This window comes from Mauremys reevesii, unplaced genomic scaffold (genome assembly GCF_016161935.1).
Source record: "Mauremys reevesii isolate NIE-2019 unplaced genomic scaffold, ASM1616193v1 Contig36, whole genome shotgun sequence".
Classification (NCBI taxonomy): Eukaryota; Metazoa; Chordata; order Testudines; family Geoemydidae; genus Mauremys; species Mauremys reevesii.
Genome location: NW_024100847.1, coordinates 272240 through 294810, shown reverse-complemented (window position 1 = coordinate 294810; position 22571 = coordinate 272240). Strand labels below are relative to the sequence as shown.

The following is a 22571-nucleotide window of genomic DNA, read 5'->3' as shown; positions in this document are numbered from 1 at the left end:
ACCAACTGAATCTCCTCAGGTTTATGGGTTTACTTAGCAATCAAAATATAGTTTTTCCTGGGAGGAGATGGTAGAATAAGAAGGGGATAAAAACAGACGCTACTAACCTTTGCATTCAGGGGCAGGCCCACTCCACTCTCCATTGACATTATCTTTCGTTGTACAATGAATGGAAGCCTTTCCAATAAGAGAGAAGCCCTCGTCACATTTGTAAGTTACCACTGAGCCAAAGGAAAACTCTTGTTCACTCTGACCAGTAAGGGATCCATGGGTGATATCAGGAGGTGGAGGACAAGGTATTGCTGAAGCAAAGAATGTCAACATGAAAATTAAAGGATACACTGAAGGGGAACCGAAGAGAGTTTCACTAAGAAAGTTGTCTTAGGTCCCCCTAGAAAGCTATTTAGCCATTTGAAGGGGACTTAACATTGCACGTAGCGTAACTGAAAGAATTTGCCAAATCTAAATACTTGGCTACGCGGTGTGTACAATGAGGTTATTCATGCATATATATTCCATTATTTTAGTGTGTTGGGCATCCTCCTCTTGTGTTTGGTCCAGATAACAATTTACTCCTGCTGTCACCTATTATAATTAGTTCTATAACTTGACAGAGGTCTATCCTGCAGTACCTTAGGCCCAAGAATCAAACATCAATGACACGTGGAGGTGGATTATGAGACGTTAGTTCCACATAGGACTTCTTTTTCTTTTCGAAAAGCCCAGAAGTTACATAAAACCCACAACAGACACAAGTTATTAAAATTGCAAAGCATTCAGCCGTTAGGAAACCACAGAATTAACATTACCCGTGAGATCTTAATTTTCCCTCCTTGTGTGTACATGCAGTGACAGCCACTTTTTAAGGATTATGCTTCCTACAGCAACCCGGTTTACCACAAGTTATATCTTTAGACGATTAATGACTAACTCAATGTTCCTCATGTTCATGGGTTTGCCTAGCAATCAAAATATTGTTTTTTCTTTTCTGGTGGGAGAAAGTAGAACAAGAGGAAGATAAAACCAGACAGTCACCTTTGCATTCAGGGGCAGACCCATTCCAGACTCCATAGATGTTATCTTTAGTTGTACACTGAATGGAGGCCTCTCCAATAAGAGAGAAACCCTGGTCACATTTGTAAGTTACCAATGAGTTATAGACAAAGATTTCCACGTTGCTGCCATTGTGCATCCCATTGGTAACATAAGGAGGAAGAGAACAAGTAATCGCTGAAGGAAAAGAGAACGGCATCATGATTAATGCACATTTCAGTTAGAGGTGAACTGTAAAGAATAAGTAAACATTTGTTTACAATTCCTCCCCAAAAGGGGAAAAAATGCAACTATTAGAGAGTGTAATTAGTACTGTGTCTTAACAAAACGTGAGGCATTACCTTCCTTAGATTTACAAGACTTTGTGCTTTCAAACTTTTCTTCACTCCCAATATCCTTTCAGATAGAAGATTCTGGCTCCATTAAACAAATCCTGGATAACAGCCTTATCAGAACACATCCCTCCCCAATATTATATACAAGCAACTGGGACTAGTTGATTGACATCCTTGAAAGACAATAGTTGCGCTTTTACAATGTTCCAGAAGCAGTGTCCAAAAGGACAATAAGGTTAAAGCAAATAAATTGGGAAGAAGTTTTAAGACTGGGTTTCACTCTGAAATAGCCTCAGATTGAAAGTGTGGAGTCCAGGGTTGGTTGGTTAGTTTTGAGGAGAAGGGAGGAGAATAGTTAACATGGAGGAATTACACTAAATAAAAGTAAATTGGATGAAAGACTTCAAAAGCAGCAGAGATTATTTGGTGAGGAATGAGAAACTAATCAAACCCCACCATCCTCATGTTCAGGGTTTAATTGTGTTTAGGTCTTTAGTTGGATTGCAATCTATACACCAGACAGCAAACTCAAGGGGAATGCTCTGTCGGGATAGAGAGGGCTGTGGGGTTTTTTTGTTTGTTTGAAGTGTGGCTTCCACAGAAGGCACCAGCAACACCATGGATCCTCCTACACTTTCATCATGTCTCCCCGCTCCCAAAAATATCTGTATGATCGAATATAAAACACACATTAAAAGGCTGTAACAGTTGCTCTCTAACAGCTCCAATCATGAGTTCCTCTGAAAGCCATAAAAATAGCCTGACCTTGACAAGTTGGAAGTTGACTCCATTCAACTTGATCTCCCTTCAGCAAACATTGGATGAAAGTCCGTCCATGTAATCTGAACCTAAAGAAAAGAGAAAAAGTTTCTTACCTAACTCTCTAATTACTCCTGTAATAGTCCAGAACTTTGGAAAAGGGGTTCTTTCTGCCCGTAGGTGAGCCTGTAGGGTCATTTCTGCTTCAAGTACCAACATGATCCCTAGTAGCAAGGAATGCCGAGTTGTTAAAGCCAATGTAGAACAAGCAAATAGGTGGGTATAAGATTGCAGAGACCATGTTAGAAGGTGAAATCCTTCCCCTTCAAGTCTACACTAGCTAGATGCTTGGGAATTTCTGCGCAATATCTTTGGTAAACTTTAGCAAAGGGAAACAATTAAGTCTCTCTTCTCCACATTTTTTAACGCTTCTTATTTCTTACATTTCCAAAAGGTGGAAGAAGTCCATAGATAAGTTCCAAAATTTATTCCATAACCAGCCCCTCCCAATCATCCTGATCCCAGCACAGGGAATCTAACCCTTGTTGTCTGCTCATACCACCAAAATGGGTGATACAGTGAAAAACAAAATGATATATTAATTAAAATGAAGACATCCATGCTCATGCCATTTGCTTCTCCGTTCAGTTACTCTGATGTCCAGAAAGTACCAATGAAACTAGAACCCAATCACATATTCTGGAAGTTTTTTCCAACAGCAGCTTGAACAAATTGAAGTGCACCTCACAATACCATAGCTGCACCTGCTTCCTCCCAACTTTATCTTTCATCTGGAGGACTGAGGGATCATGAGCCACACCTGGCCAAATTCAGCTGGAAGGTTATACTTTTTCAATAGGGCCCTGAAGCCAGGACAGCAGATCTGTAGCACCTGCTCAGGTTAGGTTTTTAAATTAGATCGGAATTTCTATTATTCATTTTCCACTGTTCACCAAACTAAGCTCTGTGAATTCATCAGCACCGGTTGCGCAACACTCACCCTTCATCACAAATGATGTTTGCTCTTGCACCATACAGGTCATTGGTTAGAACAACAGCTCTGCCATGCTCTGGTCCTTTTGGAACGCCACACGATTTCCCTAGCACAGAACAAGATCAGTGTTAGCGTGTTATGTTGATGCAACAAACTAACAGACTTAGAAGAGACTATGGCCGGGGTGGCCAAACTGTGGCTCGTGAGCCGCATGTGGCTCTTTTACAGTTAAAGTGCAGCTCACAGAGCCTCACTACCAGACTTGGGGTGGAGGCTCTTGGGACCTCTGCCTTGGAGCAGGGTGGTGGGTTAGAGGTTTCTGCCCAGCAGGGAGGCGGGTCTCAGGGCTTCAGGAGGAGCAGAGCTGAAGCCCCGAGCCCCAGCAGGTGCCTCCTGCTCCAGCTCTTGAACTTCTGAAGGTTGTTGTATTTGGCTCGAAGGGTCAGTAAGTTTGGCCTCCCCTGGACTATGGCAATGGCAGACCTGCAGTCCAGTTAGTTCACTCTCCTACTTAACTGTGGATATTCTTATTGTCCATCTTACGTGTTTAATTCTATCACTTTGTCAACTTCAATGGCAGAGACTCCTCCTACCTGGTACTGGGAGTTATTTGTGATGCTTCCCCTGGTGCCAGGCACTTATTACCATAAAGAGCACACTATCAGAAATTCACCATGTGGACATGGCAAACAGAAGAGACATGCTGCATTCCAGGAGCCACAGAGAAAACTACAACTAGGATTAATGATTATATTGAAAAAGATTTCTGACATTGATGTGGACAAGATTTTTGCACATAAAAATATATGGCCTATTATATACATGAAGTATTTTCCTAATCAGGCATGCGAGACCACTTGAGTCTAAGACTGCACAAGAAATTCACGTCAGTGTTACGATATAGACTATGTTTGTCAAACAGAATAGAATACAGACATTCAAGGAGCTGCGGTTAAGGGTGATCACTCAGTTGGCTCCTTGCTCTCACCCTGTATTAATGAGGCTTTGCATGGAATGCAACAGACACACACTCAATATAAGCAGCAAAGAATCCTGTGGCACCTTATAGACTAACAGACGTTTTGCAGCATGAGCTTTCGTGGGTGAATACCCACTTCGTCGGATGCAAGTAGTGGAAATTTCCAGGGGCAGGTATATATATGCAAGCAAGAAGCAAGCTAGAGATAACGAGGTTAGTTCAATCAGGGAGGATGAGGCCCTGTTCTATCAGTTGAGGTGTGAAAACCAAGGGAGGAGAAACTGGTTCTGTAGTTGGAAAGCCATTCACAGTCTTTGCTTAATCCTGAGCTGATGGTGTCAAATTTGCAGATGAACTGAAGCTCAGCAGTTTCTCTTTGAAGTCTGGTCCTGAAGTTTTTTTTGCTGCAGAATGGCCACCTTAAGATCTGCTTGCATCAGACGAAGTGGGTATTCACCCACGAAAGCTCATGCTGCAAAACGTCTGTTAGTCTATAAGGTGCCACAGGATTCTTTGCTGCTTTTACAGATCCAGACTAACATGGCTACCCCTCTGATACTTGACACTCAATATAGGTAGCTTTACCAAAACTTGCGGTATTCTTCACAATGCATGCCATTCTTCATTTAAGTTTTGTTACATATTTTGGTATTTGAACAACTTTGCCATACATATGGTTATTAAATATTGCCTTTATTTTTAATATGGTGATTCAGTTTGGTTGAACTGTATGCTGAATGAGTAGTCTCTGAGGCTAGAGTTTTTAAACGTGTGAATTTTAACAATGACAAAAATAATACTATCATTCTCCTTCACATATAGTTTCCAGGGATACTGTGCTCAACATTTTAAAATGGATATTTACCACAGTATGATATTAATTTTACTGCTTTATTTGTGATTTCCTATTGCTGCTGGGAAGCACAACGAACACAATGAAAAGCTTAATTACTTCAAGCGTTGTCTCACATTCAATAGTACTCACTTTGCTTTCTCTCACCATTTAAAGCTGAATTCAAATTTAAAATCAAAACCTGACAAAAAGGTTTTCAAACTAACACTGACAAGCTGGTACTGAAATGCGAACCAGCTCCTTAACACAAAACACAGAGGGCCACTCGCTCAGCGGAGAGAGAAAAGTGACAAAAAAGACACTCACCTCTACAGAACTCAGGGGCTTCTGACCATGTTAAATTCTCAAGACAAGTAATGACACGTTTCAGTTCGGTGCTCTCATATCCTGGGCGACAGACATAACTCACAGTGCTCCCAGTAGGAGAGTAATTCTTCTGCTCATCTTCCTTGCTTAAGGTAGCAGATTTTAACCTTGGTGGGGCATCACAGCCAGCTAGCCAAAATAAAAAAAAAAAGGTGGGGGGTGGGAAGACACTGGGTCTAAAAGATTTAGCTATAAAGATAGGCACAAAATTTTTACTTTTAGCTTTCTATTTATCACACACACACACACTCTCTCTCTCTCGCTCTCTCTCTCAAGAAACAGAAACAGAGCTGTCTCACATAAGTGAAGGGTACCAAACAGGTACCCTGCCCCAAAAGTTTATGATTTAGAGGTAGGGTGATCAGATGTTCCATTTTTAAAGGGACAATCCTGTTTTTTGGGAGTTTTTCTTCTATAGGCGCCTATTACCATTTTTTCACAGTTGCTATCTGATAACCCTATTTAGAGGCAGCAGCAGCTGTAACAGTACAGCCACAGAGCTGCATATGAGCATTAGAGCAGGACACTTTACAAAATATGCAGGGGAAGGGAGATTTTTTTTTAAATTATTTTTAAGGAAGAGAGGCAAGCAACTTGGACAAAGATAACTGGGTGCTGCTCCAAGAAGCGGGTGATATGAACTAAGGAGTAAAAAAGAAAAGGAAGGAGCTAAGAGAGAGAAAGGCATTGGTAGATTAAAGCATGTAGAAAGAAAAAGACAGATTTCCCCCCTGTCCTCATCTCCAATTCAAACTGAACATTCTGTTTACAACCACGGCACGGTTATCTTCAACTCTAACCTTGTGACCCTCTCCAGTGTGTGTCCATCCTCTCCACTTTATTGAAGTCTCACACAATTCCCAGGGCCTCTACCCCACCCCATTCTCCTTGATTGCTTGGTGCCTTGGACACAGGGACAGCTCTATGTATTTTGCCACCCCAAGGACGGTGGTCAGGCAGCCTTCGGCGGCATGCCTGCAGGAGGTCTGCCGGTCCCGTGGCTTCGGTGTACGTGCTGCCGAATTACTGCCGAAGCCGTGGGACCGTCGGACCTCCCGCAGGCATGCTGCTGAAGGCTGCCTGACTCTTCCGCCCTCATGGCGACTGGTGCCTGGAGCCATGAGTGACACAATCGGCTCCACGCGACTCTCTCCCGCAGGCCTTTGGGTGCTGGTGCCTGGAGCCGCCCCTTCTTGGACAGCATCAACCATTTCTACTTCTTTCAGTCCCATCATCTACTGGCTATTGTCACTCCAGCCTCTCACGGTTTTTCTCCTGATTCTTCCATCTCCTACTTTCAGCTCTAGTTTAGTGGATTCTCCAACTCCCCCCACTCCCACCCCACCAGTGAGAATCTGCCAGGATTCTCTCCTTGGCCCACCCTCTTTTCCTTGTGCACCCTGCCTTTGGGATCCTATCTGCTCTCAGCTTTGGATGCAATTGTTATATTGACAACTCACAAAACTCCTGTTTGGATTCCCTGCCAGTAGCTTAAACTCCACATGGCAAACACAGAGCTTGTGTTCCCTCACAAATCTTTCCTTCTCCACGACCTCAGTCACCACTGATTGAACAAAATCCTCCTCCTCTCAGCCGCTCATGCCTGGCTGGGGATTGGGGCATGGGCTTACCTCGGGCGGCTCCCTGTCAGCGGTGCAGCAGGGATGCTAAGGCAGGCTTCCTGCTTGTCCTAGCACCGCGAACCATTCTGAGCCTCGGAAGCAGGTCCAGCTCCTAGGCGGAGGTGCACAAGCAGCTCCGCATGACTCTCTCCCACAGGCACCATGCCCCCAGCTCCCATTGGCCAGGACGCTTATGCAATTTTTTAATATAAGTGGTAATGTGCAGGTAAATCATTTCTGAAACAGCTTTATTTCACTTTTGCCAGATGATGCAGCAAAACTGTCTGAGCATCCCAAGGATGGAGGCATCCCCACTTATTTCTGGGCAGTCAAAACTCAAATATAAAATTACTTCCCATTCCTGTCGCTCTAAACCGCACATTCCTGAATGAAGTACAAGTCGTCTCACTGATGGATGTTCACAGATTGCTTTGTAACAAGATTCTTGAATAAGCAGCTTAATTGTATATTGTCACTGATCCAGAAAGGAACTTGAAACTAGTTATTAAAGCTAATTTTGAGTAGGCCTATTCAGTGGGGGAAAGTCTGACATTTCCATCAGCGGAGGGTGGCCAGAGGAAATTTGTTCCAGAGAAAATAAAATACTTACCACTACAAAACTCTCCAAAGGTTGACCACTCTGAGTTTGAAAGGCAAATGACAGTGTCTGACTTTCCAGGGATTTTAACAAAGCCATCATGGCACCTGTAGGTCACTTCTGTGCCGATAGGGCAGCCCTCTGTGCAACTGGTATCCTGGGGGCTGGCACGACTGAGCATTGGCAGGGCCCCACACTGACCTATCCAAAAAACAGAAGAACATACTCTAATTTTAACAAGAGAGAGATTTATTGTAAATAATTTCACACAGCTGCCTTCATTCAAAAGGATCCTGACATGCCTTAGATGTTACAGGGACCTGCCACAGGCAGGTGAGCACCGTTGTGGGGGTTCCTCAGGTTTTCCAGTAGCCTATGAGAACAGACAAGCTTCCCACAGCCAGGGGTTGAAACTAAAGGCATCTTCACTGCTGTGCTAGGTCAAGTTATCTAAACAGGAATTAGCCTAGCGAGAGCAACCTCGCTGCAAAAGAATGGTGGAGGTGCAGAGAGTGATTGGATTCAGGGCCGGCTACAGATCCCAGCGCGCCAAGCGCGCGCGTGGGGCGGCATTTTGCCGGGACGGCGGCAGGCAGCTCCGGCGGATTTTCCGCAGTCATGCTTGTGGGAGATCCACCGGAGCCGCCGGACCAGTGGACCTCCCGCAGGCATGACTGCGGATGCACCCCCAGAGCCGTGGGACCAGCGCACCCTCCGCAGGCACGTCTGCCAGAGGTCCCCGGGAGCCGCAGGACCGGCGACCGACAGCGCGCCCCCTGCAGCGTGCCGCTGTGCTTGGGGCGGCGGAATTCCTAGAGCCGCCCCTGATTGGATTAGCAGCACAGAGCAGCGGAGTCCACACTGCATGATGAGCTCCAGCCTAAGCAACCCTCCAGCTCCCACCCACACTCCAAGTGAGCCAGCTAGGGGGACAGGTCAAGCTGGAGAGATTCGTCCCTTAAACAAAAGCTTTTGACCACCATGAATCCTGTGCTCAGTGCTAGACTGGATATTTCTCCCCCTTACAATCACCAGTTTTATTTGGGGATTTTTCAGGATTGTTTTCAGCATAGACACTGTATAAAACATCTGACTGTTCTGAAAATCATATAAACAGCCAGGCCACTCACAGAAAGACATCAGATGCCACAAGATGGCTAGAGTGACTTTTACAGTGTTAGTATCTGACAAAACAGGCTAAAAGAAAAGAGGCCCAGTCCCAGATTTCCCCCTTCACTCTCCTACAAATATGTCAAAGCTCTGCCTCCTCACACACAAGTCAAAGTACCACTGAACAACATCACTAAGACAAACAAGAAAAAAATGAAACTAATTTGACTCATTTCATTTTCCTTAATATTTCTGAGACTGCACAGTGCGAGAGATCCACATGCTTTAGGTGTCCCGCCCTTGTACCACACCATCAATTAACTCTTTGAACCGTAATCAGTCTGGTCCTGCGCACAACCGTGAGAATTATAATACATTTTCAGAGATGGATAATCTTTGGCCCAGTAAACATGCCTGGAGTGCCATTCACAGTAGAAGATCCCCTGACACGTTGCCAGCTCACTAGATTCAAATGCAAACAAGCTCCGGTCTCTCCCAATCCCAAAAGTCCTCCTCTGATCCCACCTATGCCTTCAACTATTGCCCCATATCCCTTCCTCCCTTCCCTTCTAACATCATTGAACATGATGTTGCGAAGGCCAAAAGTATAACTGAGTTGAAAAGAGAATTAGTTATGTTCATGGAGGGCAGGTCCATCAACGGCTATTAACCATGATGGTCAGGGGCACAACCACATGCTCTGGGTGTCCTTTAACCTCTAACTACCAGACTCTGGCACTGGACAACAGGGGATGGATCACTCTATAATCACCCTGTTCTGTTCATTCCCTGTGAAGCATCTGGCATTGACTACTGGGGTAGATGGACCATTGATCAGACCTACTGCGGCCATTCTTACATTTACTGCGTTGTGTTTCTGCCTTCTAACAGCATCCTTGATTCTCTCCAGTTCTGTAACTGCTCCTTCCCAAGCAAGTCTCGTCTTCCTCCTCCTTGTGTCTGAGCTCACTGATCAAATTCTCTTTCTTAATCCTGTCTGATCTGGGCTTCCATTAGCCTGCACTCCCCTGCCGATCCTGTCCTCTCTTGGGACCATCTCATCAGCTCACAACACTTCAGCTACCAGCTCTGCGCTGATTCCTTACAACACACCCAGGTGCTGGGGGTATCGTCTCTGGAGCCAACAACTCAGTCTCCCCACTTCACAGCGAGACGGTGACAGGGTTAATTACACTAAAACCGGGCTGAGAGGCCGCCTCACCAGTAGAGGACCCAGCACAGCCGGGGTAAAGCCAGGGGCCGGGTGAGCAAAGGCCTCCACGCACCGTTATCTGGGCTCCCAGCCAGACCCGGCCCCACCCAGCCACGCTGCAGCCGGTGAGTTGGTTCCCAGGCCGGGGACGGGCTCTGGGTAGCTCCGGGCTTGTCTCTCCCGGGCAGAAGCTGGGCCAAGACAAGGCACCGCCCGGCGGGTCTGGGGCAGCGGAAACACCCGCCCCGACGGGCCGTGGGGCCGAGCCCGCTGCCCGCCCGCTCACCCCTGTCCCCCGGCCCGGGCTGCCCCGCGGCCGCTCGCTCCCAGGGCCCGACTGGCCGGGCCGAGCCCCTGCGCCGGGAGCCGGTGGGGCGCTGCCGCTCGGGCGGGGCTCGCTGCCCCCCGCTCCGCGCCCCGCGCAGCCAGTGCGGGGCAGCAGCAGGTCCCCGCCCGCCGGCCCCGCGCAGCCCGGGGCAGCGCCCGCTGCTGGGGCCGCCGCGACTCACCGCGAGCCCCGGGCAGGGGCAGCAGCAGCAGCGCCAGGAGCCCCGGGCGCCGGGCCGGCAGCGCGGAGCCGAGACCATGGCGGGGCCGCTCGCTCCGGCTCTGCCCGCACCGTCGGGGCAGGAGCTCAGGGACCGCGAGGGAAGGGGGCGGGGAGAAGGGGCGCTGCCAGGAGATGATGGGGGCGGGGCCTGAGAAATGGGGGCGGGGCTTGTGTCACCGCTTTGCGCCCAGGCGCTGTCCGGGGAGCCAGTGCTGGGGTGTGGGGAGGGGAGAAGAGGCTCATCTGCAAGGCCATTCCCCAATTTCCCCCTCTTGATGATCTACTTTTGCCATGATGCCTACAGGGAACTAGCTAGTTGATAATGGCAAGTTCAAGGAATTATTGGCATTACATGGCATCCAGGGCCCCCCTTTGGCCAGGTTAAATTTAAACTATTAGTGAAATATCCATGAGGAAGCATCAGAAAGAAGAGCTGAAATGCAGGATTTGGTGGAGGGAGACAGGTTACATACGACTCGTAAAGTAGATCTGAGAGTCATCAGGATAAAGATGGTAGCCAACACCAACCATGTCAACAGATGAGATCATTTAGCAAAGAGGCACAGAGAGAAAAGAGAAATGGGCCAAAGTCAGAGTGCTGTGGGAATCCAGCGGAAAGCAGAAGTGAGAGGACTCCCTCCCTCCCCCCCATGGAAAAAAATAGTAAAGGTACAAAGAGAAAGGTAGGAAAACCATGAGTGAACACCAAAGGAGGATACTGTTTTAAGAAGAGCATGTCTTAGAGTAGGCCTGCACAACTCGTAAAGTGGTGAGGGCCACATTCCTCCAAAGAAAACAGCTGAGGGCCGAAACCTCCCGGCCCCACAGAAACACCCCACTCCAGGGCCACCCAGCCCTGCAGAAACAAACCCTCCTTCCCCAACGCCGCCCCACCATAACAGCTGTGGGCCAAAAAGGAAGGTTGGGGGTGGGGAGGTGATACTTTATTTTAAATCAACCAGGGGCTCCCAGCTAAAGAGTGCATCCGACGAAGTGGGTATTCACCCACGAAAGCTCATGCTGCAAAACGTCTGTTAGTCTATAAGGTGCCACAGGATTCTTTGCTGCTTTTACAGCTAAAGAGGTGGCTGGGAGCACTCAGGGTCAAATTAAAGGGCCCGGGGCTCTGGCGGCTGGGGGAACCCGGCAGGGTCGGCTCTAAGTTTTTTCCTGCCCCAAGCAAAAAAAATTTGGCTGCCCCCCTTCCCAGCCCTGGGCTCCCCCTGTACCCTCCTGCTGTCCCAGTCCTGGGTTTTCCCCCCACCCACCCTGCCGCCCCAGCGCTGGGCTTCACCCCACCAGTGCCCCCCCACCTCCTGCCGCCCCCGCTCTGGGTCACTGGTAACTCGCTCCCAGGGCGGGTCATTCAGCAGGAATTTTGGATGTGCACAAAACACAGACAGGATTGGTTCCCATATGGTTACAGAGCTGCAGTAAAGTGGAACAATTTTCAGCTTGTATGATTGGAGGATATCTGGATGCATATTGTAAGACTGTCCTCCATAAATGAGGAAAAGTTGAGGTGCCTTTATTATTCTTTTGTTCCACTCTTTCTTTCTATGGGGAATTTGCCAATGCAATATCACTGTCCTTTCAAACAAACAAAAAGGCAATGGCTGTTGAAAATAGCAATTCCAGTCCTAATAAGCATTTCTTGCTCAATTTTATCCTACTTTTTCTACAGCAAGTTACAGTGGATCAGTATATTTGATTTGGGAGAAATGAAGTAAAAGCTGCCCAAACCGAGCTTGAGCACTCCTGAATTTTGAGTTGTTCAAATCTGGAAGGCAGGTGCTGGGGGCGGGGGGAGGGGGCTGTGGGCTCCACGGGGGAGCATGGCAGCAACTGTCTGGAGCTGCACAGAGCCAGGCACGCTAGTCTGAGTGGCACGGTAAGCGGGCTGGGGGTTGGAGAAGGGGTAGGAGGTTCCAGGGGCAGTCAAGGGACAGGAGCAAGGGGGTTGGATGGGGCAGAGGTTCGGAGGGGCAGTCAGGGACAGGCAGCAATTGGATAGGCATGGGAGTCCCAGAGGTTTATCAGGGGACAGGTAGGGGTCCTGGGGAAAGTTGGGGTCTCAGGAGGGGGCAGTTGGGGACAATGAGAAGGGAGGCTTAGATAGGGGCAGGGGTCCCAACGGGCAGTTAGAGGCCGGGGTCTCGGGAGGGCAATCGGGCGATAAGGAGCAGCAGCATTTAGATAGGGGTGGAATCCTGGGGGCAGTTAGGGGCAGGGGTCCCAGGAGAGGGGTATCAGGGGACAAGGACCAGCGGTGCTTAGATAGGGGTGGGAGTCCTGGGGGCAGTTGGGGCCGGGGTCCGGGGAGGGGGCAATCAGCGGCCGCGGGCTGGGATTCAAAGGGCTCTGGGCTGCCGGCAGCCGCGGCTGGGAATCTCTGCTGGCAGCCCAGAGCCCTCTGATTCCTGGCCTCGGCTGAGATTTAAAGGGCTCTGGGCTCCCCACGGCTGCCGGCAGCCCAGAGCCCTCTGATTCCCGGCCGCAGCTGGGATTTAAAGGGCTCTGGGCTCCCACGGCTGCTGGCAGCCCAGAGCCCTTTGATTCCCTGCCACAGCCAGGATTCAAAGGGCTCTGCGCCTTGTGTGGGGGATTTAGAATCCCTCTGCAGGCCGCACAGTGAGGCTGGCCGTATGTTGTGCAGGCCTGTCTTAGAGTGTCAAAAGCAAATGAGATATGGAGGAAGACAGATTAGAGGCCCTAAAATTTGGCCACAAAGACGCTGTTGAAAACAAAACAGAGCTTGAAATCCTAGCAGTCTGCAGTTTGCACATGGCATATCTACTCTGTACCATGGTCAAACGGCTGTGCTTTAAGCTTCATGAATGAAAACCTCACATGTAAAGAGAAAAGGTGGGGCTTTTTTTTTTAACCTGGATCATTATTAGCAATTGGTTTTACATCTGATCCTCTGACAAGAGATTACACATAAGTACACTAAAAACAAAGATGCCACGGAATTAATCAAGATAACCAAAGAGCACCACCTTTCTCTAGTCCCTCTTCTCCTGAGCTACAATCAGAGAAGAAAGGCTCCAATCCAGCGTCACATGTAACCTACCTAAAATAAGCAAGCTATATTACATACCTATACTTTTAGAGGAGTAAGCACAGGCCCTGCGGCTTCCTAATATTATTGGACTGGAGACTAATATGCAGTTTGCATTGTCGTTGCAGGGGGTGATACAGTCCCAGCCTGGGAGGTGAGATTGTGGGTGTGCACAGGTCTTTTGTGCACACTCAGCAAGGCTCAGCCCACGGGAGCTCTGAATAGATCTAAAACCAACCGCATTTTCTAATAACGTATATTCCTCTACACCTTCTGATCCTGTGGGTTCCCAAAACACCAACCTAAAGCTCCTGCAGGCTATTAGGTCAAGCTCATCAGCCCTAGTACAGAATATGAGACGGTGGCCATATACTCAACGCTATTGGGAAGTGTGGGTTTTTTGCCTCATACTGGGAAGGATTATAGCATTTGATTCCTCCTTGGCTCTGCTCCGTTAGGACACACCCACCTCCCCTTTGCATCTCTGTGGTCTAAAGCAGCCTTCCTATGTTTCTCTTTAGCTCCTTCCTTTTCCATTTCCTTTCAAATGGCCAAGTGAACACACAGATCTACTGAGCTCCACCTAGACAAATACGTAACTGGCAGCTGTATGTTTCGATAGCAGCACTGGGTCTGTTCCGATGAAAGAGTCTATGACAACATGTTTTAGCCTGCTTGGAAACTCCTTTGCCCAGCCCAGATGTTCTCCCAGAGATAAGCTGAGTAAAACAGATCAGGCCAGGCAGATGTTAAGGGGACAAAAATGAAAGCAAGTGCAACAAAAACAGAACCCCGTTTTGAACTACATGCCTGATCTCCAGTCTACCATGCCTAGGAGCACGATCAGATGCCAAGTAGTATAATGAGCTGATGAACAAAAGGTTTGGAGTCCCTGAATTCTGCTAGACCTCACCCTCCTTGCTTAGGGTCAGAAACAGATGGTGATCTCATCTTGAGTGTAACAAACATTGGGGTTATTCCATGATTTCACTGTGGTTATCACCGGCTTTATGCCAGTGTTCACGTAATCAGAATCTGTCTCTTGGCATATAATGAGTAAAGCTGGACGTGTTAGTTTTAGCAGGGGATGCAGGGCACAGTCCTATAAGATGCTGGACACCTTATTGGACCTGCTTAGTGTCCTCCACTCCCAGTGGAGGGCACTGAGCGCCCTGCAGGTCTGTGCCCTCAGTGACTGTGGCCAGTCCCTGACTGCCCAAAGACATATCACTCCCACCTGCTAGGTTATCTCCAGTGATTAACAACTCTGTATTTTTCAGGGGTGTGTGTGTGAGTAACAGAAACGAAGATCCTGAGAATGCCACAGACAACAGCATCGATCCTTGTGTAAAGTGTTGTCCACATTAATGCAGATCATGTAAACCAAGGCCTGTGGTGCTCTCCACTCCAGTGCAGATGGTGCATAGTAAGTGTGACCTGCCCTGGCTTTGACAACAGCACAGTGACAACAAGGAAAGTTTCTGCAGCAAATCAGATGTGCCGGCAAGGTCCTGCCCAGAGTTTGAACTCTGTTGTGAGACTCTTGATCGCTAGGGTGTCATCAACTGTGACGTAAGGGAATTAGGCACTGGGCAAAGGGCATAAAAACATAAGAACGGCCGCACTGCGTCAGACCAAAGGTCCATCTAGCCCAGTATCCTGTCTACCGACAGTGGCCAATGCCAGGTGCCCCAGAGGGAGTGAACCTAACAAGTAATGATCAAGTGATCTCTCTCCTGCCATCCATCTCCACCCTCTGACGAACAGAGGCTAGGGACACCATTCCTTACCCATCCTGTCTAATAGCCATTAATGGACTTAACCTCCATGAATTTATCCAGTTCTCTTTTAAACGCTGTTATAGTCCTAGCCTTCACAACCTCCTTAGGAAAGGAGTTCCACAAGTTGACTGTGCGCTGTGTGAAGAAGAACTTCCTTTTATTTGTTTTAAACCTGCTGCCTATTAATTTCATTTGGTGACCCCTAGTTCTTGTATTATGGGAATAAGTAAATAACTTTTCCTTATCTACTTTCTCCACATCACTCATAATTTCATATACCTCTATCATAACCCCCCCTAGTCTCCTCTTTTCCAAGCTGAAAAGTCCTAGCCTCTTTAATGTCTCCTCATATGGGACCCTCTCCAAACCCCTAATCATTTTAGTTGCCTTTCTCTGAACCTTTTCTAGTGCCAGTATATCTTTTTTGAGACGAGACGATCACATTTGTATGCAGTATTCTAGATGTGGGCGTACCATCGATTTATATAAGGGCACTAATATAATCTCCATCTTATTCTCTATCCCCTTTTTAATGATTCCTAACATCCTGTTTGCTTTTTTGACCGCCTCTGCACGCTGCGTGGACATCTTCAGAGAACTGTCCACGATGACTCCAAGATCTTTTTCCTGATTTGTTGTAGCTAAATTAGCCCCCATCATATTGTATATATAGTTGGGGTTATTTTTTCCAATGTGCATTACTTTAGATTTATCCACATTAAATTTCATTTGCCATTTTGTTGCCCAATCACTTAGTTTTGAGAGATCTTTTTGAAGTTCTTCACAATCTGCTTTGGTCTTAACTATCTTGAGCAGTTTAGTATAATCTGCAAACTTTGCCACCTCACTTCTTACCCCTTTCTCCAGATCATTTATGAATAAGTTGAATAGGATTGGTCCTAGGACTGACCCTTGGGGAACACCACTAGTTACCCCTCTCCATTCTGAGAATTTACCATTAATTCCTACCCTTTGTTCCCTGTCTTTTAACCAGTTCTCAGTCCATGAAAGGACCTTCCCTTTTATCCCATGACAACTTAATTTACATAAGAGCCTTTGGTGAGGGACCTTGTCAAAGGCTTTCTGGAAATCTAAATACACTATGTCCACTGGATCCCCCTTGTCCACATGTTTGTTGACCCCTTCAAAGAACTCTAATAGATTAGTGAGACACAATTTCCCTTTAGAGAAACCATGTTGACTTTTGCCCAACAATTTATGTTCTTCTATGTGTCTGACAAATTTATTCTTTACTATTGTTTTGATTAATTTGCCCGGTACCTATGTTAGACTTTCCGGTCTGTAATTGCTGGGATCACCTCTAGAGCCCTTTTTAAATATTGGCATTACATTAGCTATCTTCCAGTCATTGGGTACAGAAGCCAATTTAAAGGACAGGTTACAAACCCTAGTTAATAGTTCCGCAACTTCACATTTGAGTTCTTTCAGAACTCTGGGGTGAATGCCACCTGGTCCCGGTGACTTGTTAATGTTGAGTTTATCAATTAATTCTAAAACCTCCTCTAGTGACACTTCAATCTGTGACAGTTCCTCAGATTTGTCACCTACAAAAACCGGCTCAGGTTTGGGAATCTCCCTAACATCCTCAGCCGTGAAGACTGAAGCAAAGAATTCATTTAGTTTCTCTGCAATGACTTTATCATCTTTAAGCGCTCCTTTTCTACCTCTGTCATCGAGGGGCCCCACTGGTTGTTTAGCAGGCTTCCTGCTTCTGACGTACTTAACAAAATGTTTTTTATTACCTTTTGAGTTTTTTGGCTAGCCGTTCTTTAAACTTCTCTTTGGCTTTTCTTATTATATTTTTACACTTAATTGGGCAGTGTTTATGCTCCTTTCTATTTACCTCGCTAGGATTTGACTTCCACTTTTTAAAGGAAGTCTTTTTATCTCTCACTGCTTCTTTTACATGGTTGTTAAGCCACGGTGGCACTTCTTTAGTTCTTTTACTGTGTTTCTTAATTTGGGGTATACATTTAACTTGGGCCTCTATTATGGTGTTTTTAAAAAGCGCGCATGCAGCTTGCAGGGATTTCACTTTAGTCACTGTATCTTTTAATTTCTGTTTAACTAACCCCCTCATTTTTGCATAGTTCCCCTTTTTTAAATTAAATGCCACAGTGTTGGGCTGTTGAGATGTTCTTCCCACCACAGGGATGTTAAATGTTATTATATTATGGTTACTATTTCCAAGCAGTCCTGTTATTATTACCTGTTGGACTAGCTCCTGTGCTCCACTCAGGACTAAATCTAGAGTTGCCTCTCCCCTTGTGGGTTCCCATACTACCTGCTCCATGAAGCAGTCATTTAAAGTATCGAGAAATTTTGTCTCTGCATTTTGTCCTGAGGTACCATGGTCCCAGTCAATATGGGGATAATTGAAATCCCCCACTATTATTGAGTTTTTTATTTTGATATCGTCTCTAATTTCCTTTAGCATTTCATCATACTATCACTGTCCTGGTCAGGTAGTTGATAATAGATCCCTAATGCTATATTCTTCTTAGAGCATGAAATTACTATGGAGCATGTAGATTCACTGAAGATTTTTTACTTCATTTGATTCTACATTTTCTTTCACATATAGTGCCACTCTCCCACCTGCATGACCTGTTCTGTCCTTCCGATATATTTTGTACCCCGGAATGATTGTGTCCCATTGATAGTCCTCAGTCCACCAGGTTTCTGTGATGCCTATTTTATCAATATCCTCCTTTGCTACGAGGCACTCTAGTTCATCCATCTTATTATTTAGACTTAGCATTTGTGTACAAGCACTTTAAAAACTTGTCACTGTTCAATTGTCTGCCCTTTTCTGATGTGTCAGATACCTTTTTATGTGAATGTTTCTCGTCTGATCTGGCCCTTACATTATCCTCTTCCATTTTCTGTTCCTGACTATAACCTAGAGGATTTCTATCAATAGACTCTCCTCTAAGATTAGTCTCTGTCCAATCCACATGCTCCTCTGCAGCAGTTGGCTTTCCCCCATTTCCTAGTTTAAAAACTGCTCTACGACCTTTTTAATGTTTAGTGCCAGCCGGGGGCAGCTCCAGGCATCAGCATGACAAACGCGTGCTTGGGGCAGCAAGCCACTGGAGGCGCTCTTCCGCTCGCCACGAGGGCGGCAGGCAGGTGGCCTTCAGCGGCTTGCCTGCGGAGGGTCCGCTGATCCCGCGGCTTCGGTGGACCTCCCGCAGGCGTGCTTGTGGCGGGTCCGCTGGTCCCATGGCTTTGAAGCCGCGGGACCAGCGGACCCTCCGCAGACAAGCCGCCAAAGGCCGCCTGCCTGCCGTGCTTGGGGCGGCAAAATGCCTAGAGCCGCCCCTGGTGCCAGCAGTCTGGTTCCACTTTGGTTTAGGTGGAGCCCATCTCTCCTGTATAGGCTCCCCCCATCCCAAAAGTTTCCCCTGTTCCTCATGAATCTAAACCCCTCCTCTCTACACCACCGTCTCATCCACGCATTGAGACTGTGCTTGCCTACCTGGCCCTGCATGTGGAACTGGGAGCATTTCTCAGAATGCCACCATAGAGGTCCTGGATTTCAGTCTCTTCCCTAGCAGCCTAAATTTGGCCTCCAGGACCTCTCTCCTACCCTTTCCTATGTCACTGATACCTACCTGTACATAGACACATTTGCTTGGTATTTATTTCTCTGTGGGTACAATCAAATCCTCATTTCATTTATTTTGCTGTCATGGCACAGGAAGCTAGAGGACTGTGATGGGGTGCAGGTCTTTGGGCAACCCCAGTAGAGGATCTGAAGCCATGTCACCCGCATAGTGTCACTTGGAGAAGATCCTGATGAGCCAACCAGCAGCCTGGCGCTATGTGGGTTAATGCCCAGCCAGGCTATAGGGAAAGATCAGGAAACTAAGGGCAGCTGAAAGCCCTGCAAAAGAAAGGTGTCACGCTCTGGCCATGGCTGCTTTAAGAAAGCTACTCACTGCTGACAATGACCATGGTCTCTGAAATGGTACCAAAACCACAAGTTGCATCATGTATACTTACAGTTAACCATGCTCAACATTGGTTCAGCTGCACCTACTGCTGACACCTATTGTTAGCAGTGGATACACCAACTTTCAAAGAGGGAAGAGAGAGAGCGAGAGCAGGTGGCTGTGCTGACCAAAACCAGGGCAGGGAGCTCTAGGGAAGCATTTGAGCTACCAGGCTACATGGTTGATACATCTGGGTTGGTTGTTGTGAGTTAACTGCATGGCAGAAATGTGCCTCTACAGACCTTGATCAGATCAGTGTCAGTTCAGATCAAACCCAACCTAGAGAGGGTGATTTCTATGTTCATACATGAGTCTCAAGTGGACTCTCTTTTAAGAACAGTGTCTCCAAGGGAGGACTCTGTTGTAACCGTAGCATGTTTTAGAGCTGGGGTGGCCAACCTGAGCCTGAGAAGGAGCCAGAATTGACCAATGTACATTGCCAAAGAGCCACAGTAATACATCAGCAGCCCTCCATAAGCTCCCCCCACCACTCCCAGCTCACCAGCAGCCCTGCCAATCAGCACCTCCTCATCCCTCCCCGCACTGTCTGCCAGATCAGCTATTTCGTGGTGTGCAGGAGGCTCAGAGGGGGAGGAGCGAGGGCATAGCAGGCTCAGGGGAGGGGTCAGGAAGGTGAGAAGTGGGGGCAGAGCCAGGTGTTGAGCAGTGAGCACCCCACAGCACATTGGAAAGTTAGCACCTGTAGCTTCAGCCCTGGAGTCGGTGCCTATACAAGAAGCCGCATATTACTTCTGAAGAGCCACATGTGGCTCCGGAGTCACAGGTTGGCCACTCCTGTTTCAGAGTGTCAAAATCAAATGAGATATGGAGGAAGACAGCTTAGAGGCCTAAAATTTGGCCATAAAGAGGCTGTTGAAAACAAAACAGAGCTTGAAATCCTAGCAGACTGCAGTTTGCACATGGCATATTTACTCTGAACCACGCTCATACAGCTGTGCTTTAAGCTTCATGAATGCAAACCTCATTTAAAGAGAAAAGGTGGGGCTTTTTTTTTTTTTTTTTTTTTTTTGTAACCTGGATCATTATTAGCAATTGGTTTTACAGCTGATCCTATGACAAGAGATTACACGTAAGTACTCTAAAAACAAAGATATCATGGAATTAATAAAAATAACCAAAGAGCACCACCTTTTCTCTAGTCCCTCTTCTAAGCTACAGAGAACAAAGGCTCCAATCCAGAGTCACACAGAACCTACCTAAAAGAAGCAAGCTATATTACTTACCTATACTTTCTGAGACTAGTAAGCACAGGCCCTGCAGCTTCCTAATATTATTGGACTGGAGACCAACATCCAGTTTGCATTGTCGTTGCAGAGGGTGACACAGTCCCAGCCTGGGAGGTAAGATTGTGGGTGTGCACAAATCTTTTGTGCACACCCAGCAAGGCTCAGCCCACGAGCGCTCTGAACAGATCTAAAACCAACCTCATTTTCTCATCCTATGGGATCCCAAAACACCAAAGTGCCCTAAAACTCCTACAGTCTAGTGCAGTGGTCCCCAACGTGGTGCCCATGGGCACCATGGCACCCACCAGGGCATTCATGTGTGCCCACCTAATGCCCAGCAGGGGAGAGAAGCCACGGCCCTGCGCCTACCAGGGACAGAGAACTCAGGCTGCAGGCGCAGTGTTCCCTGTTCTCGGCAAGTGCAGGGCCTGCCTAGTGCCCCGCAGGGGAGAGAAGCTGCAGCCCTGTTTCTGCAAGGGACAAATAGCTCCGGGGCTGCAGGCTGCGGGCGCCAGTGTTCTCAGTCCCCGGCGGGCGCGGGACCTGCCTAGTGCGCAGCAGGGGAAGAGAATCCAGGCCCCCGTGCCTGCTGGGGACAGAGTAGTCTGGGGCTGCGGGCACCGCTGTTCTCTGTCCTCGCGGCTTCTCTCTGGATTCATATATTATGTAATATTGAATATGATTTTTTTTGTGTTTAATGTACAAATACAAAAGAAGCCTTGAAAAATTGTTGCAAAGAATCCTGTGGCACCTTATAGACTAACAGATGTTTTGCAGCATGAGCTTTCGTGGGTGAATACCCACTTCTTCGGATGCAAGTGGTGGAAATTTCCAGGGGCAGGTTTATATATGCAAGCAAGAAGCAAGCTAGAGATAACTTGCTTGTTATCTCTAGCTTGCTTCTTGCTTGCATATATAAACCTGCCCCTGGAAATTTCCACCCCTTGCATCCGAAGAAGTGGGTATTCACCCACGAAAGCTCATGCTGCAAAACGTCTGTTAGTCTATAAGGTGCCACAGGATTCTTTGCTGCTTTTACAGATCCAGACTAACACGGCTACCCCTCTGATACTTGAAAAATTGTTGGCGCCTGCCACACTCTTCTGAAAACATGAATGTGCTACTGGTCACAAAAAGGTTGGGGACCACTGGTCTAGTGGGTCAAGCTCACCAGCTCTTGTACAGAATATGAGAAGGTGGCCAGATACTCCACACTATTGGGAAGTGTGGGGCTTCTGCCAAATACTGGGAAGGATTATAGCATTTGATTCCTCCTTGGCTGTGTTCCCTTAGGACACAACCACCTCCCCTTTGCATCTCTGTGCTCCAAAGCAGCCTTCCTATGTTCCTCTTTAGCTCCTTCCTTTTCAATTTCCTTTCAAATGGCCAAGTGAACACACAGATCTACTGAGCTCCACCTAGACAAATACGTAACTGGCAGCTGTATGTTTTGATAGCAGCACTGGGTCTGTTCCGATGAAAGAGTCTATGACAACATGTTTTAGCCTGCTTGGAAACTCCTTTGCCCAGCCCAGATGTTCTCCCAGAGATAAGCTGAGTAAAACAGATCAGGCCAGACAGATGTTAAGGGGAAAAAATGAAAGCAAGTGCAACAAAAAGAGAACCCCGTTTTGAACTACATGCCTCATCTCCAGTCTACCATGCCTAGGAGCATCATCAGATGCCAAGTAGCATAATGAGCTGATGAACAAAAGCTTTGGAGTCCCTGAATTCTGCTATTATAGACCTCACCCTCCTTGCTTAGGGTCAGATGGTGATCTCATCTTCAGGAGTGTAACACTGGGGTTATTCCGTAGATTTCACTGGAGTTATCACCGGCTTTACACCAGTGTAAACGTAATCAGAATCTGTCTCTTGGCATATAATGGGTAAGGCTGGACTATTAGGCCAGATTCCAGGCTGCTTTGTGCCACTCCTGCAGCATATAGGGACTGCAAAGGGAGTGGTGTGGTCCCCAGAGGAATTCCCCCAGTGCAGGGAAAGCATATGCTGGCATATGCAGCCCGAAAG

The 22571-nt window shown here is 47.3% G+C and overlaps 2 protein-coding genes across 13 annotated transcripts in view; both read right to left on the bottom strand.

Annotated features, from left to right (window-relative positions):
- LOC120393914 (complement receptor type 2-like) overlaps nucleotides 1–22571 on the bottom strand; it is a 341488-nt gene that overhangs the window by 86265 nt on the left and 232652 nt on the right. The window lies entirely within an intron of this gene.
- The window catches only part of LOC120393911 (complement receptor type 1-like), a 404201-nt gene that overhangs the window by 209548 nt on the left and 172082 nt on the right, over nucleotides 1–22571 (bottom strand). For 6 of the 12 annotated variants that reach the window (XR_005592155.1, XR_005592156.1, XM_039518354.1 and 3 more), the window contains exon 22: nucleotides 108–302. The exons of 1 other annotated variant lie outside the window; for it this stretch is intronic. Coding sequence is in view for 9 of the 11 variants with exons in the window: in XM_039518354.1 (XP_039374288.1) it covers nucleotides 108–302 (195 nt within the window). In the remaining 2 variants the exon portion in view is untranslated. Of the gene's footprint in view, nucleotides 1–107; nucleotides 303–1035; nucleotides 1231–2153; nucleotides 2237–3147; nucleotides 3248–5279; nucleotides 5469–7571; nucleotides 7761–22571 lie in introns of all 12 variants that reach the window. 5 more of the 12 variants (XM_039518362.1, XM_039518353.1, XM_039518352.1 and 2 more) reach the window with 2 other exon arrangements.